At 42.8% G+C, this 17,440-nt stretch overlaps 1 protein-coding gene across 1 annotated transcript in view; it reads right to left on the reverse strand.

The window, feature by feature from the left end:
• Positions 1 to 17,440, reverse strand: part of SLC2A12 (solute carrier family 2 (facilitated glucose transporter), member 12) — a 52,517-nt gene that overhangs the window by 23,589 nt on the left and 11,488 nt on the right. The window contains exon 2 of the mRNA XM_012665191.1: positions 9,379 to 10,719. Coding sequence (XP_012520645.1) covers positions 9,379 to 10,719 — 1,341 coding nt within the window. The remainder of the gene's footprint in view (positions 1 to 9,378; positions 10,720 to 17,440) is intronic.

Here is a 17,440-nt window from a genome sequence, read left to right on the forward strand (position 1 = left end):
CAACATAGGGCTTGAAGCACTTCCTGTGTGTCCCAGAGCGGCTTAAGCGAAGTGTCTGATGAGGTCAGTGCTGGCTTTATCAGGACTATTCACCTCATGTCTATACCACAACCAGACACTTAATAACAATAATGACTAAGTGTACTGAGTCCACACTGCACACCAGGCACTGAACTAGGGACACTTTACACAGGCTGCTTCATTTAACTCCACAACTATACTGTGAGGTAGATGCTACTGTCCCATTTTTTTTAGATAAGAAAACCAAAGCCTGAAGAGATTAATTGACTTGCCCAAAGTCCTACATTGTGTGGCTAAGATTCAAGGCCAGGCAGTCTGGTGCCAAATCTGTTCCAAATTCAAACACTACAGCTTTCTTGCAGTTCTACTCAGGGTCATCTGACACGCAGTTAACCCTGCTTGAGGCCCCCTCCTCTCAGATCTTCACACTGCTTTTTTCCTACAAGCCTTGGCCCACACGCACCACCTCAGAAATGCCTTCCGTGACCATCATATCTGAAATAACCCTCCTCCAAGCATGCTCTTTAACTTAGCCTCCTTAATTTTTTTATCACTCTTATTTCTAGTTAAATTTGAACACTTCTCTCTCCTGAAATTGTATTACACAGGTGTTCATTCTTTTGCATCTTATTGTCCCCGTCACTAGCTGCACGAGGGTGAGGTGTGGATCTTTCTCGTCCATTCCTGATCTCCAACCCCGGGCACTGTGCCTGTGTGCTGTGGGTGAGCAAGACACACTTGCTGGATGAGCGGGCGAACTGATGAATCCCCATCCCTTCCTCCCTCCGTCTTCTCTTCTTGGTCACTCCCAGATGCTTTCTTGCTGGAATTCCTGCCTACTTGAGTCTTCAGCGTTTGTGGAAGAGATCAGGGGAAGTTAGTTGGTGTCACCTGTTGAGGTTCCACTTGAATGTGTGAGTACAAAGGTAGCCAAAGGGTGACAGTCACAGCCTCGTTACCTAGCTTGATATGTGACTTTGGAAAAAATTCCTTCCACCTCATCAAAATGAAAAGATATTAATCATGAGATGGAAGAAGAGGTTAACTAATTAACTTATGAACACATAAAGTTTGGGGTTTAAAAAGCTCTAATAAATAGTGTGAAAAAAACAGTCACATATGTTTTTCTGAGTTACAGTGGCTGTTTTAAGGAGGGCTGGGTTTCTGCACAGTAGCCTCTCACATGAACTCATGAGATAATAACATTATGTCTTGGGTTTTAGCTTATCTTGACTTTATCTGTGAGGCATGAACGAGAAGAGAAATCTTCACATGACTCTATGTCCTCACGATGTCAAGAATCTGTGATTCTATGCTGCTGAAGCTTGAACCACAATGGAAAAATTCTCTGTTATTAAAAGGAGCTAAAGTAATGACCAGGACCACTGCAGAAACACAGTGGAGGGTCAGGTTAAGATTTTTAACATATCTTGAAGTGCAAGATAAGATATGGGCAGCAGGATGCTTAGTAAAAGTCTCTAGTAATGGCAGTGGAGTGTATATCCTAATTTTATTTGATAGAAGAGTTTTAATATTAGTTACAGAGAAATGGAGGGCAGGGGTTCTTAACCTCTTTTGGGCCATGAACCCCTTCAGTAGACTGGTGAATCCTATGGACTCCTCTTTAGAATAATATTTTAAATGCATAAAATGAAGCATGTAAGATTACTTGGTACAAAATTTATGTCTCTCCTGAATTCTAGATTCTAGGGCAACCCTACCATTTTATATTAATAGTTAGGGAAACAGAGGACCAGAAAGTAAAATGATGTAGGGCACACACTGTAACCTAAGAATAGAAACATTTTCCTGGCAGAAGAAAATCATGCTGTGATCTAACACAATTAAGGAATGTTGTTCTAAGCCAATCCATATTTAAGAAGGTCTAATAAGGATGGCTTAATCTTACTTTCAATTTTACTTTAGAACAGCAAGTACTTCTTCCTTTATACTTCTATTTACACAAAGGATTTGCTTGTTATCCAAGCAATAAACTCTCTAAATGAAATACCTGAGAAATAATCACATCAGGTTAATAAGTCTTATAATGCACTCGAGGTCTGTTATGAAAAGCTTGCTCCTATTAATGGTCTCTTTTAAACTCCAACTAGTTTATACAGTTTATACAAATGACCTAAAAGACAATTTTCAGGATTGAAATGGAATTACTATGATATTTTTTCTGTAGAAAAGAAAAAGAAAGTGCAAGGTGAATATGAACATAAATGATTGACTCTTAGAAGAAGAAAAAGGATAATTATTCAGATCTCTCCTACAAACACTAGGAGAATCCACAGCCCCAAGCCACAGATGTGAAATGACAGTGACAGAGAGGGGGTAATTTTGGTTTCTGCCTCTGACTGATGCCTCCCAGGTCAATCCTCGGAACTTCAATTATAAGTTGGACAAACCACAAGATGGAAGAGTTATTCCCCTTTCCCTATACCCAAACCTCCAACACTGAGATTCTCCACATCACTAGCATTGCTTTTGGTCTAAGAAGTTCTCAAAAAGACCCTCTTCTCCATGTTGTAGCAAACAGCATAGGTGTCCAAAAAAAAAAAATAAAAATCCAAAACTACTTTTAGATACTCTGTGTCCAAAATACCCTAATAACTATTTATAATTCAACAAAGAAATGCCCTAAATGCCTCCTACTAGTTATTTCTGAACACTACTAAATCTCTGGCATATTTTCTTACAGGCAAAAGCAAAAAGAGATTTTAAAAAATCATGTCCAAGTGATAGATTGTTCTGCAAAAAGCCTCATAATGGTGTCTGGCAGGAACAGGAACTTCCTTGGCAGCCTGGTATTTCTAGCTTTCTCAGTCCCTCGCCTGCCCACTAGATAGCTTGACACAAGTAAAGAAGCCCACTTTGAGATCTTTCCTATGACAGCATCGTATTTTTAAGTCCTTTTTCCCCTCCCCACTTAGAAATACAAATGTATTTTTAAACAGACTTATGCAGTGCTCACTTTAAAGGACAGAAAGAAAAAATATGAGATGTTTCTTCCTGCAAAATGCTTATAATCTAGTAACTATATTCTGGCTAAAAAACCAAAACAAACATACAGAAGCAATACACTATTGCTAAGGACTAGATGTGTTATCACACTGTAACTTACATTTATATGGTATTCTATAGCATCCAAAGCCTTCTCGCATGCTTTAGCTCATTCGACGTGTGCCTGTACTCTGAGAGAAGGGACAGGTATTATTACGCCCATTTCATAGATTAAAAACTGCTTAGAGAAGAGACATGACTTAAAAGTCACACAGCCAGTAAGTAGAAGAGCTGAAATTAGAACGTGGGTTTCCTGATTTTAAATTTAGGCTCTTTGTAGCCCACAATTGAATTACTCTGAACTAGAAACACACTAGTAGTTCATACAAATAAAGACTTCTAAGAAATGGAGTAAATTCATGGAGGAAATAAAACTTTTCATTAAGCTTCAAAGATAGGAAGAATTTGGATAGGGTAGAGAGGGAAATGCTTTGTATTTACTGGGGTGTGGAGCAGTGGGAAACGAAGAAGCCCAGATAGGTAAAGCATTGCCTCATTGCACAATGCAGGGGGTGCCTTTCTCTTCATGGAATCACTATGTACTTCTACAGGAATGGCGGCTCCAGAGCACAACTCCATAGACTACAAAGTATAGAGTGTCCCTGGAGTCGTGCGTATGTCCTGGAGAGTTGGGTGAAATGATGGAGGGCCTTGAAAACCGGACAGAGTTATTTCTTCGAAGATGTGTGACATAGGAATAGAAAAAAACATGGAATTAGCTTGCAGGTGCCTGGGGCGCTAGACCTAAATCTGTGTGACCTCAATCTCTTGGAGATTATTTCTTTTCTATAAAAAAAAGTTGGACTAGATAATTTCTACCCTCCTTTTCATCTTGAAAGGCATTCGACCTCTATGATGTGGTAGGAAGTAGGAAGGCATGGAAGATTTGTGCATGTGGATGACATGGGGAAAACAGTATTTAAAGAACACTGGCGTGAAAGTGGCCAGTACCAAAATGGAGTCACTTATGTCAAAACCCTAACAAAATGGAGTCAGGAGGGCATGGAAGAAGGAGCTCTCTCACACACGTCTGAAACCTGCCTTATCACAAGAGATTTCTGCACCTCCTACACGTTTTGCCTGTAACAGGACTTATTGAGGAAATCCCTCAAGACTGCAGTATTCCAGATAATCTGTTTACACAAGGAGGCTTGCCTGACAAAGGGCTGTCTCGATCGATAAACTAACACTAACTCCTGTAACAAACGCCTGTAACCTTTGGTTTTTGTAACCTTTGGTTACAGCTTATGTGGACTTCTTCTTCTTGTCTTTAAAAGCTTCTCTTTTGTCCCAACCCCCTAGACATGCCAATGAACTGTCATAGCCCACATATCCTGGGTTTGCAACTCCCCAGTATTCCCGACTGAACTCTTTGCTTTGGAGAGTCAGTCTCTGCCACTCATTTTAGGTTGACACCAGTCTGGAGGACGGAGGGGCATCAGAGGATGTGGAAAGGACAAAGGCCACCCGGACGGGTCTCCCAGTAATGTAGGAATGAGATCACAAGGGGTAGGTAGACTGGGAAGGCAGAAATAGGAAGGCAACAATAAGCACAGGAACCATCTGTGAGAGAAAATCCAAGAGCATTTGGTGATTGACTGAATTGGAGAAAAGCCCAAGGGCATCAGCCCTGAGTGGCCAGAGGAGTGAGCACCACCTAGAAAAGGGAGAGAAGTGGTAAAGGACCTTGAAATAATGGGGAAAAAGAATTCAGCACTGGGCTTGTTGTATTTGGCTGGCAGTGAAGAATCAAAGTGGAAAAGTCTAGTGCTCATTGGGAAAAAAAGGAACCAGAACTCATGTGAGAAGATAGAACTGGAGATAAGTGACAGTCATCAGCTCGAGGCAGATACTTAAAGTTCCTGAGAAAACAAACATGAAAGCCTTTCTAATGCATTAGCAAAAGAGTGTTTTTCAGTTTTATAGCTAAAGAAACAAAAGTCCAGGAGACATTTATGAAATGACCTCAGCTCTTTTTATAGAAGTAGATGATAAGGAAGCTAATTATATATTTTAATAATCAGCATTTTAATTGCTTTTAAAAAGCCTATCACAGCAATTGAAGACTGAATTCAGAGCCCTTGACCCTTTGAATATTTTTTTCCACATTCATTTTATTCTCTCTTAGTCCGGAGCTGATTACTGTGGTGGTTTGTACTGTGTCACTTAGCTAAGCTGGAACTACATTTCCCAGAATCTCCTTCCCCCTGCAGTTCTGGATTAGGGTTGGCAGGAAGAAAAATCTGCAGGCCAAAGTGACACCAGCTCTATGCTTGAGGGGTTGGCGCAGGGCCTTAGCCACCATGGTAGCTTGTGCACCTCCTTGTTCATCACCGGTTCCCCTTGTTGGGCTGGGGCTGAGCAAGTTTGGCCAGATCTCCTACAACTTCCCTAAGTACTAGGCCGGGCACCTTGTCAGAGCTCTTGGAGAAGGCAGCATCCTTTCTGCCGGTGGCCTGCCTCACTGGAGTGACGCGGTTGAGAGGCCTGGGCGCTGCGGTTTCTTCTCATGGAGACCAGTTTGTCCTAGCGGGTTCCGTTGTCTTTGCTTCCCTCTGCTTGGAGTCTAGCCTTCCCTCCTGCCCTGCAGGGGCGTTAGGCCATAACCAAATGCAGGGAGAGCAGCCGTCCATAGACTTTTTCGCCAGCTTCCCTTTGTCGCCCTGATTATTAAATTTTTCTTCCTCCCGTCCCCAATCATCCTCTTCCACCCCTTTGCTTTCTCAGCTTCTGTCACAATTGTGTGATGTCCAGTCCCTGTAAGAAATTCCACGGCCATATCACTCATGGTGGTTCTGCTTCCCTGGTGCAACTGCTCATGCCGCCTGCAGATTACCCAAGGCCTTTCTATACCTGATCTCCCTTTAACTGACTGCATTTTGTACATTTTACTTATTCTTAAGGGACCATTGGCTATCAGTAATGGATAATAAAATTTTAAAATGCATCTTAATTTTTTAAAATAGTCATCATGATAGACTAGAAACCAATATTAAAGTACTGACTAAAATAAGGTCTGGGGAAATTATAGGTTTCAGGTGCCTGACCCTGAGTGCCCAGAACTACCCAACTCCAGCTGTTAAGAAAGAGAGAAAGAAACTCGTAACTTTTTTAAGCCATTGTTATTTTGGTATTTGTTATTTCAGCTGAACTTGACTTCTAACCATTGTACACATTCAATATTTTCTTAATCAAGTTCAGTTATTTAAGTGCATGCACATCAGAAACTCTCTTCTTATCACTTCCATCTTCTATTTACCGTGGAGCTCAGCCTTATAAAAAGTACATGCTCACTTACCAAGCAGAGCTTCAGAAAAAGAGAGGCTATGTCTCTATCTTGCTAAAAATGTAGAGTGGTTCATTTAACAGCCTGATGGATGGATAATGACACAGTACTTCTATTCATTCTTACTTCTGATGTATCTTCAATGAGAGGACTGAATTAAAAATAATTAACATTTACCATCAAATCCAACACTGGACTACCTACCCTTGTCTTGGACTAGGGACTAACACTGAATTTCAGAAACAAGAGATGTTTTCATCTATTTCAGCAAGTCACTTAAACGCTCTGAGATTCATTGTCTTCATTTGTAAAATTCGGGGAATACCCTTTCTTCACAGGCCTGTATTGAAGGTAAAATTAAGTACTCCAAAGTATGTAAAAACTGCCTACCACAGTATTTACCATAATAGGTGTCAATAAATATTAGTGGAATCTAAAGCTTAAATTATACTTTAAAAGAGTTAGTGTAGAATGCTGTGTAAGATAACTTCTAGAAGGTAAATAACAATCAGTGTCCAGTAATTTCTTCCAAAATCAAATTGGGTTTCCCAAAAATGGGAATTCTTGCTCTAATAGATTAAGATACCAAATGATATGTTAGAGACTGAAGGATTTGCCGTATTTTTCAAAATTACCCGAAATCTAAAGAGAGAAGGTTTGGAGGTTGAATGGCCTCTAACCATGAATACGTTGGTTTAGGAAGCTTAACATCAATGTCATCGTATGATAGTACGTGCCACGACGTAAACTCTTTCCACCTGAGAGGTTCTCTGAATTAAAAGGAAGAGGACGTCCTTTTCTTTTTGCTAACCTTTTCTTAGATTCTTAGTTAGTTCTTGATATTTCAAAAGATTGGATTAAGAAAATTGATGGAAAAAGGAAATATTTTTAGTTTTATGATGAATATATATGGAAAAAAGATGTTGTCAAAAGAAAGCAATGGAATAATAACTACCACCTACAGCCTGGCAAATGAGGACAACTTATCATACTTATTAATACAGAAATGTTTCACAGGCAAGGTCAAGTTGTTCCTTGGTACAAGATAGCACCCATATCTTGCCCTTCTGATAGACTTTGGAGAGCTTCTTGAAATAAAAATGTAAATAAGATGCTAGCTCAAATTTCATTAGCTCAAAATATCAGAGTAGCCACGTAAGTATCTCCCAGGTACACAACAAAGGTAATTGAATCCTGAAATAATGGTAGAAACCTGTTTCCAGGAAACTGTTTATTAGTGATATTTATCATTGTTAAATCTTAAAAAGCAGGACCAAGGTTCAGGAATGAGTCAGAGTGATCAGAGGCCAGTGGTATTGTGATGTTTACTCCCTGCCCATGCACAGTCTTAAATGGGGAAATATGTCTACTCATTGCGCAGAGGAAGGCCCCCTTTTGGTCATCCGTGTTTTGGACCATGTAACCCAATCTTGCCATGGCTGATTAGGCCTGAACTTCTACGCCTGACTGGGCAGAGCAAAGAGCAGAGTTGATTAGTTCCCCCCCAGCCAACTCCTCTCTCTCTCTCTCTGGAATTTAAACAAGTCAATATCTAAGAACTGAGCTCACTTCAAAGCGGGAATAGAAGCTGCAAAATGAGGAGGCAAAGTTGGAGCAGGAAGGGCCACATTAGCCATGTGCAAGTCTGGTCGTTAATGAGCTGAGATGAAGGAGACCAAACCTGCTGGTTGTCGACCAGAAAGAGGGAGACACAGAGAGTGCAGCTCAGTCCATTCAACTACAATCTCCTTGAAGACAGAGACAATGTCCATCTTGCTCATTACTGTTTCCCCAGCATTTAGTATAGTTCTTGGTTATTAAAACATTAGTCATGCAATGCATATCACCTGCATGACAAGTGAATGAGTTAGCAATGGTTGGCTAAAGCAAGCTCTCACATAGCCTTCTTTTAGAAACTCTAGGTACCTGGCACCAGAGCTCTACATTTTCCCATAAAATTCCTTCTTCAACACAGCCTATGTCTTCTTATTGGCCCTGAGCCTCCAATGCTTCCCTTTATTTGAGCCAGTTTGTTTGCCTTCTTGATCCTTGCCAACAAGTTTCAAAACCAACTCTGTAATAGAAAGGGAGGGACTGAGAAAGAAATGGAAAGGGAGGGAGAAGAATAAAAGAGAGACAGGAGAATGGGAGTAGGAGGCAGGGGTGGTAGAGAGAGACCACCTTTGATTTTTAAGCCCTTTGTTTTCCAGTGTACAAAAGACCCTTCACAACCTCCCTACCGAGAGGTTGAGACTGTGGGTGTGAGGCTAAAAGACTAGAGCCCTGCAATCAACTACTTATTCTAGCAAATCCATCCCTGAGAGAGGTGGCTCATGAGGACCATTTAAACTTTGTCATTGGAGCAGACTGGCTATATAAAATGTAAAACAACTTTGCAGCTATCTCCCAGTGAATTATTTGCCTTGTGTTGAATGGGAGGAACTGGACTCCCATTCTCCTGTATAATGGGTGAGAATAAAGTGCCCTGAGAGGTTACTCTTGTGAATAAAATGTACTCAAAAAAATAATGGATCCTCCTTCTCAACTCATAATCCCCTCCTTCTCTATTACTGGAACGCATCCACCATTGTGGCTTTAAGAAAATCTAAACACTTGATTTGGTTTTTTTTCTTCCACCTACAAAGAAACTCAGGGATGAAATGGAGGAAAATGTTACCCCAGTAAACTTTACGTTCATAAAACAATGTCATTCCCTTGGGAAATAAATATCTTTTCAGATCTGGTTCACCCCCTATCAATTGGAGTTAAAGTATCCTCACGTGACAGATAAATGGAAACTTATCTTTCAGTTGAATACTAGCCCTGCACTTTTCAGAAGCGAATATAAGCCAAGAATACTTTCTGACCACCAATATTATCCTCATCTTGCTTCTAGTACTTACATGTGCTAGGTACTATGGCAATAGGATGCTCCGAGTGGTCAAAAGCACTGCATTAACATTCATAAGGGGAGAGAGGGAAGGAATAAAGAATAAAGTACTTACTTGGTCCTAGACCAATTGAAAAAGCAGCAACATAAACAAGCAAGCCAGCTAAGGACAGCCATTTCAAAAAAGCTGGGACATCCGTAGGGTCTGTGACTATCTGGTATTCGGTGTGGCTTAGTCCAGCATTGAGTAAGGATGCTGAGGTCGTCTCCCCTCCCCTATCCACACCAGTTCTCATGGGCATGAGTGAGCTTCTGCTCTGGGAACTGATGCCTTTGAAGTGCTCTCTCAGAGTGTTGTTGCTGGCCGGCAGGTTTCCGGGTCCATAGAACGCATACTCATCCAAGGACTGGTTGACAGGACTATGGCTGCTGCAGATGTGGGAGAAGTTCATGTGGATGTTGAGATTCACGATGCCCATGGTCACCAACGAAGCTGCCATCACCGAGGAGCCGACGCAGAGGAAGGTTTTGCTGCCGAAGTGGTCGACAAAAAGAGTGGCTGGGACGGTGCTGATGACCTTGACGACTCCAACCCCAGTGGAGGCGAGGCTGGCCGCCTCATTGCTTTGAAAGCCGACGGACTTCAAGACAGTCGATGCATAGGATAGTATGTTTGGCTGGCCAGTGGTTTGGACAAAAAATACCAGTGTCAGGCCTATCATTATTCGGGTCCTCATGTTGTCCTTTGAACGAAACAGATCCCAAAAACTATACTGATATTCATCTTTCAGGGAGGACTTTATCAAAGTGAGTTCCTCGGTGGTGTCTGAGATGGCTCTTAACCTTCCAAGAACCTTGCTGGCAGCTTCCTCTTGTCCTTTCATCACCAGAAACCGAGGGCTTGGGGGGAGAAAGTACATCGCAGCAGCCTGCAAAACTCCCAAGGGAATAACGAGACCGAACATATACTTCCAGCCATGGGAAACGTTGGCAAAGGCATAATTTGAAATGTAGGCAAAAAGAATGCCGATGACAATCATCAGCTCATTCAGGGACACCAGAAGGCCTCTTCTGTGCTGAGGAGCAATCTCTGCGATGTAAACACAGGTGGCGATGGAAGAGAGTGAGATGGAAACCCCGATGGCCATGCGTCCCACTATGAGAAGCGTGTAAGATAGGCTGAGTATCAGCACCAGACTCCCGAGTCCCAGCAGGCAGGATGACAAGATGATCGTTGTCCTTCGTCCATACCTGTCTATCAGGACCCCTCCGGTGAGTGACGCCAAGAAGGCCCCAATGAGGAGGGAGCTTACCACCATCTCCTGCTCATGGCAGGTCAGGGCCAATAGGGCTTTGATCTGAAGAAGAGCCCCAGAGATGAGCCCAAGTTCATAACCCACCAGGAGGCCACTGACAGCAGCAGTGACAGACGACAGGAAGGTGAACATGCCGCAGCCTATAAACAGAGAGGGGAGACAGAGAGGGGAACTGAAATTTTACACATTTTATATCCAAACAGAGACTTCACCTCATGTGTCTTTCAGAGCACTGAGTTTAAACACACGCACAACTAGCATAAAATAACACGCTATCCAAAAAATGACTAGATACAGACGGAAAAATCATTTTTCTTTCTTTGTTGGGAGGAGAGGCATGGAGACATTTAGGAAGTCCAGTTTCCTTCTCTTTACGATGTTGATGTTTTTAGTTTAGATCAGATGGCCACACGAGACTAGCAGATGACAGACGATAAAGACTGAACAAACAAGCGTACTGTTTAGTTTCTGCCTTGGCATCGGATCAGAAATTCAGAGAGCCTGGCCCTTCTGTTCCCATTCCAGTTTGCTAAAGGCAAACCTCTGAGGGCAGGAGAGAGAGGGGAGGAGCTTCTAGAAGTGCTACAGGCTCCCTGCTGGATAGGCTGGGCCATCCACAGAGTCCCAGGAAATTTGCCCTCATGTCTCCTTGGCCACAATTGAAGCACAGTTGGCACGAAGTGAATTTGGATAGGTACGGAGGGGGCCCTTCATGTAGAGCCTGACAGGGCACAGGGATGACTTTTCATTGTGTTCCTCGTATAATGGGGTCGACACCTATTGAATGGTGTAGAGGACATTGGCGCTTTCCTTGTTTGTAAAGGCCACTGTTGCTGCTGTGTAGAGACTAATTCTTCAAGGCACAAGACTGGTACAGGGAGGAGTTTGTTGCCTTGGTTTGGACAGGAGATAATGGTATTATAGCTTAGACTTGGGTATTAAGAGTGGAACTGGAGACAAGTAGGCAGATCCATGACTTATTTTGGGGCTAAAAATGACTACACTTGCTCATGAATTGGAGGTGGAGGGTAAGAAGTGGGTCAGAACCAAGATGGCTCTGTGGCTTGAGCAGCTGGGTGGGTGATTTTACAATTGTCAGTACACCGTATACAGTACTATACACTGCAGTGCAATGTACCGACACAGGGAAGATTAGAAATAGAACTGGCTGTGGGTGGCAATAAGAGGAGGAGGGGAATCAGAAGTTCCATTTTGGACTTAGTAAAATGTTTTATTTGTTTTATCTGTAAGACATCCAGGTGGAAATGTCAAGTGGGCATACAGATTTGGAATTTAAGAGGTAGGTCAAGGCTGGAGATAGGTATTGGGAGTTAGCAGCATGTGCTTGGTATTTAAAACCATGGGAATGGATGGGATCACTTAGGAAGATAGACTAGAGGAAAAGGAGAAACAATATTAGCACTGGGACCTGGAGAGCTCCAACATTTAAAAGAGGAGGCAGCAGCACAGGTGCTGGAGAAGCAAAGCTGAAGTGTAAATCAAATGGACTAGAAATGTGTGCTTGGGCACACAATTATCACAGGCTGAGCCAAGGCTAGTTAACCCTGCCTTGAGTAGGGGCAGGGTGCAGTTCCAAAATGCTATTCAGCTCTAGTGAAAGAAGCAGGTCAAATAAAGGTGATCTAAATCCCTTTCCATCATGAACATCCAAGGTATTTTCCATCTCTGGGATCTTGGTGGGATAGGGGAAGTGGGAGACCCCAAAAAACAAACAAAAAAAAAAGCATTGACTATTTAGATGAAGGAGCAAATAAAAATGCAATAATCCACAAGAAACAAAGTGAATTTATGAGCAGTTTGAACAAAAACCGTTAAATTGAAATTAAATCAGCAATTTATCTACCTAATCAGAAAACAAATACTTGGCACCATTATATGACAGGCACTTTCCGAGGTACAGGGGAATATATATAGAGAGAGAACGCAGAGAAATAAAACAGATGCGGTCCTTGCATCCAAGACATTCTGGTGATATCTCTATTATCTATTATGTATTATGTACTGTTTTATTTTTCTTACATGCAAAATTACTTTAAAGTACCCTCTCATACGTTCATTCATGTCCTCAGTTTCCACACGTTCTTTTTCCCATACAATCTTAAAATCCTCAACAATAGATTCCTCTACCGCAAGGAGAATTAGGTCAAATGCTCACATTTGGATAAGGATATTATATTGTTCTTATCTCTACTTATCATTGTTCATTTTATCTATGTCGGATGTGTTGATTATTGTTGATTATTGTGTGTGTTTTGGCAATTAGTCATGGATCTCTGACATTCTGATTGGAGAAAAAAGTGACTTTGGAGCATGAAACACTTGGGAGGCAGATTTTGTGAGGGCCTTTAGGGTGACAGAGGGCACCTGGGGGCACTGAGCTCCGGATGTAGGGAAATCAAGGCAGGAACTGCTTGAGTAGCAGACGACTGTCTTCGCCACCTTGTGCTTCTCCTTCCCCTTCCTTGTTTCCCTTCTCATTAGATGGAAAATACTGTTTCCCTACAAGAAGATTCTTTGAGATACAAGAGTCCCTTCCTTTGATGCTCTTATTATCCTATTTTAGAGGGAGCTTGAGGTGGTGGGTTAAAGGGGAGGCATGTCACAAAACCAGCTTCTTCTAGTGCAGGGGACAGAACTTTCTGGACTTAGATCATTTGCCTAGTTCCTTTAGCCAGAGCTCAGAGCACACCGACAAGTGGTCATGTGTGCAAAAGGCCTGGAAGCCAGCCCAGTTACTCAGTGTTCCTCTTCAGACCCGGACACTAACATTGAGTGTAATTCTTCAGAGACATGATAAAATCATTTCAGTATAAATTGATAAACATTTCACTTCAAATTTCATATCTTACAATATGTATCTCTTTCTCTATTCCTTCTATCTATCTATCTCTAGGCAATTTGTCTTTTAAAGGTTAAAATTCTGCAGTAGGACAGTCTATGATCCTAGTCCCGCATCAAGGCTTACCAACATGGGGTTATATGCTGCTGAATTAAGCTACGGTCTCAGTTGTCTGAATTTTGTTTCTGTCTCCCATTATGTTTTAAGGGGTACTGCCCCAAACTAGCTTCCCCACTCACTTTGTTATCGATGCTCGTCACTGATGGAGCTCCACGCCAACCCCTAGGCTGCCCATTTGGGGTTCTGAATTCTGATTCAGTGTTTCAGGGCAGCCCCTAATGCTTCCAGGATGCGGCTCAGTGACCCCTCAACACTGCCATTGTCAGAAACTTTCCTCATGCTATTTTACATGTAATAACAATGGAAAGAAACATAAAGAGTGGGCATTTTTCCTGCGTTTTAGTTAACGATGATGACAGAAGCAACATGTTATCCTATGGATGCCAGAGAGTAGAGATAAAGTTTTCTAAGAAATCCGGCAGTGAGCAGGAAGCAAGAGATTGGAATGTGGTTTGAGGCGATGGCAGGAGGTGGGGTTTGTGTTTGTCTACACATGAATGTGAGAGTCCAGGGCAGCCGGGTGGACTGAGGAGAAGCCGCCAGTGCTCACAGGAAGGGCAGGATGAGGATTCACGATTAGTGCTTTTTCAGAAAATACCCAGCCCCAAAGTCAGTCTGCCCTTAGCAAGGACATTGAGCATGTGCGCCATTTTGTTCATGGCCCTTTACCTCCCTGTTTCCCCAAAAAGTGCCGTAGGGGAGTTCTCAGCTTTCTGTGGATACCACAGAAGTGGAAACTACCTGGAGACTTGTAACCGGCACTCGCAGGCTGTGTAGTTATGTCTCTCCTCTGTGTCTTCTTGCAGCTATTGGGGCTTAGAACACAATACTTCAAAGTATGGCACCTTGGTGTGTTGAGTACTTAGAACTGGAAAGGCCTCAGAAGCGAGGGCTCTCTGACCTTCTCCCCTCCTCCTGTCCCTCACCCCTTGCTCCCTCAAACCAAGTGGTAGAAACCAGAATTCCTCTTCCCCAAGGCGCATGATAGAAACTAGAACCACTCTGCCCCAAAGCAGGCCATAAAACCTAGAAAGGTCACTCTCTCCCTTCTCCCTTGAAAACACGTATTCCCGGGGGGTCCTGCCCTGTACCCAGAAGGAAGAAACGCTACACTGAAAGCCCCGAGGAATCTGAGCAGACGGGCCTTGCTGGGTTTCCCCTTGAGTCTGTTACCATTAGATCACAGCCTTTTCTCCAGTCACATTTCTACGCGGCTGCCCATTCTTCATCAAACCTAAGCATAAAAACAAACATTTCCCCTGGGCCTTTAGAACTTCATTTCTGAAGCCTCCCTTGTTAACATAAAACTCTGATTAAATAGCCAGGTGCAGTGGCTCACGCCTATAATCCCAGCTACTTGAGATGGCAGGATCTCTTGAGGCCGGGAGTTCAAGACCAGCCTGGGCAACATAGCAGACCCCGTCTCTAACACAAACAAACTTACTTTGATTACATAAATTTGTTATGCTTTTTTCTTGTTACCCTGTCTTTTGTTGGCCCCTGACCCTTACAATGAGTTACACTTTTCCACCCCAGACGGATTTGCTAGAAGACCAGCAGCAACAGTAAGATTTCCAATTTGCCTTTGGATGCAATGATGATTCTTTATTGAGGTAATAAAGTAAAACTGTTCCTATCAAAGCTGTGATCACAATTAAGTGGCTTCATGCAAATGGCTGCTGAGACCCACAGCACAAGGGCACCAAGGGCACTAGGAGACCGCAGCGCTGGCCACAACAATAGCTGCATTGTCTGCCTCTCAGGGTGAGTCAGATGAAACCACAACTGTAACTGGCATGCAACACCAAACACTCCGTTTTTCACAATATTTGAGTTCCTGCCTGCTTTCTTCTTCCCTTGCTTCCCCATGTGCCTATTACGCGTTTGCACATAATGGGCACACAATGAACACTTGCCGGCTGACTAAATCTTACAGCAGGCTGGGAAGTATGCATGCACAAATTTTCTTTTGGCAGGCAGCCAGGTCATTATACAGCTTGACCAACTGTGAATGCGTCACAAATTTAAAAGCCCCCCTACTTCATGTTTTGTTCAAGAAAAACTTGCAGGTGCCCCCAAATGGCCTTGCCTCTGCTGCCCGCCCTTTCTCCTTGAATAACTTTAATCCCATCTCATCTCTCAACAGTCATCTCAACAGCGCCCTCTGAAGACCACCCTTCGGTCTGCATCCTTACCCTGCCCCCAGGCCCTGTGTGCTCCCTGGGCACAGAATGGGAGTGTTCAAAGCCCCTTCCCCATTTTAACACACTCATTCATTGACCTGTTTGCTGTCACTATTAGACTGAAAGTTCCTTGGAGGCAAGAATGCTACTTTACTCCTGTCTGTCTTCTCACCTCTAGTTTTTTGGCACAAGACAAAGAATCAGTGTTTGAATGAATAAATGAATGAGTGTAAACAACACTCTAGAATACTGATCCTTGGTCCTGTCCTCCCACCGTTGTATCGCCAGCCTATGGTTAATATGTAGTGTCATGAAATGGTCAGCATATAAAACTGCATATTCATATAAATGTTCATTTAGCATTTGAATAGCCTGCTATTAGCATTTCTATGATGCTTTAGGCGCTATTACTAGCTAGTTAATATAGTGCCATCGTAGGGACCATTTTATTGTCATGTGTATATTTATATTTTATGAAACTTCAGCCCACTGCATGGAATGTTCTCTAGCTGTTCAGACTCAGTGTTGAGCAGTCCCGTTTCCGGAGATCAGGTTTTCAGGTTCCACAGTGCTCTCCAGGGACCTATTCTCCAGCCCATCTGCACCACTTGCTGTTTTCAGAAACTTCCATGCTCTTTCCCAGGCTTGAGCTTCTCATCATGCTGTTCCCCCTTGCCACAGTGTCCTTCGCTTCCTTCACAGCCCAGGGAAACCAGATTCATTTTTGAAGATGCGGCTGCAATATCCCTTCCTCTAGAATCACCCTCTTGGGTTAGCATTAATCTCTCTTCTCTCTGTCTTTACGTCCATTGCCTTACAGCACCCTGGATTATATTTGGTTACATCTGTCTCCTGCCTTAGATGGGGAGCACCTTGGGGGCAGGAGTGTCTGCACCATGGGAGGTAGTGCTCAGAACAGGCTCTCCATGCACTGGCCTACCCAGAAGGCTCGCCTCACACAAACCCCCAGAGGGCATGTCCTGGGGAGAGTCGAGGGGAGGTGTTTCCAGCCACCAAAGGTCCAAGACGGTGCCTCTTGGCCTTGGACGACGTGTGGTGACCCCTGAGGTGGTAAGTATTGGAAATAGCCTTTATGTCACCACTATCTCCCCCCCTCCCCTGCACCCTGTCCTCTCTTTAGCACATAATGGAACTCAGGCCAACAGAAACCTTGGCCTTCCTCAACACCTTTTGAGGGGAAAAAAATAGGAACTTCTCTTTCTTTCTTTTTTCAGTTTTCCAATCCCAGGTTTAATTGAGTAGTACCTTCACAGGCATGCTTTCCTGAAACTAATATTCTCCCAATTCTACTGGCTGGGCAGGTAGTAAGAGGGGAGACATCGTGTACATTTGCGTATTAGGACTTTTCTGTGTGTTGCTTTCTTGTTCACTTTTTCTGCCCAATTACATGTCTGACTTTCGTCTCCTTTTCTTTCTTTTCTTCCTCTCTTTCTCTTTCTTTTTTTCTCTTCTTTTCTTCAATTCAAAATTTTCACTGATAAGCCTGGTTGCTTGTTTATTCTAAATTTTTCTGCTACTTGTTGAGTTGTCTTTCTGCTCAGAAAAGATTTTTTTCTAGTATTTTTTTGTGCTATTTGTTTAGGCATAATTATTTATGTGTTAGTTATATAAATTAATTTGCTCCTTCATCTCTGTCTTCTTTTTTTTTTTTTTTTTGAGACAGAGTCTCACTCTTTT

The sequence above is a fragment of the Propithecus coquereli genome, unplaced genomic scaffold (genome assembly GCF_000956105.1).
Source record: "Propithecus coquereli isolate 6110/MARCELLA unplaced genomic scaffold, Pcoq_1.0 Scaffold98, whole genome shotgun sequence".
NCBI classification, from domain to species: domain Eukaryota; kingdom Metazoa; phylum Chordata; class Mammalia; order Primates; family Indriidae; genus Propithecus; species Propithecus coquereli.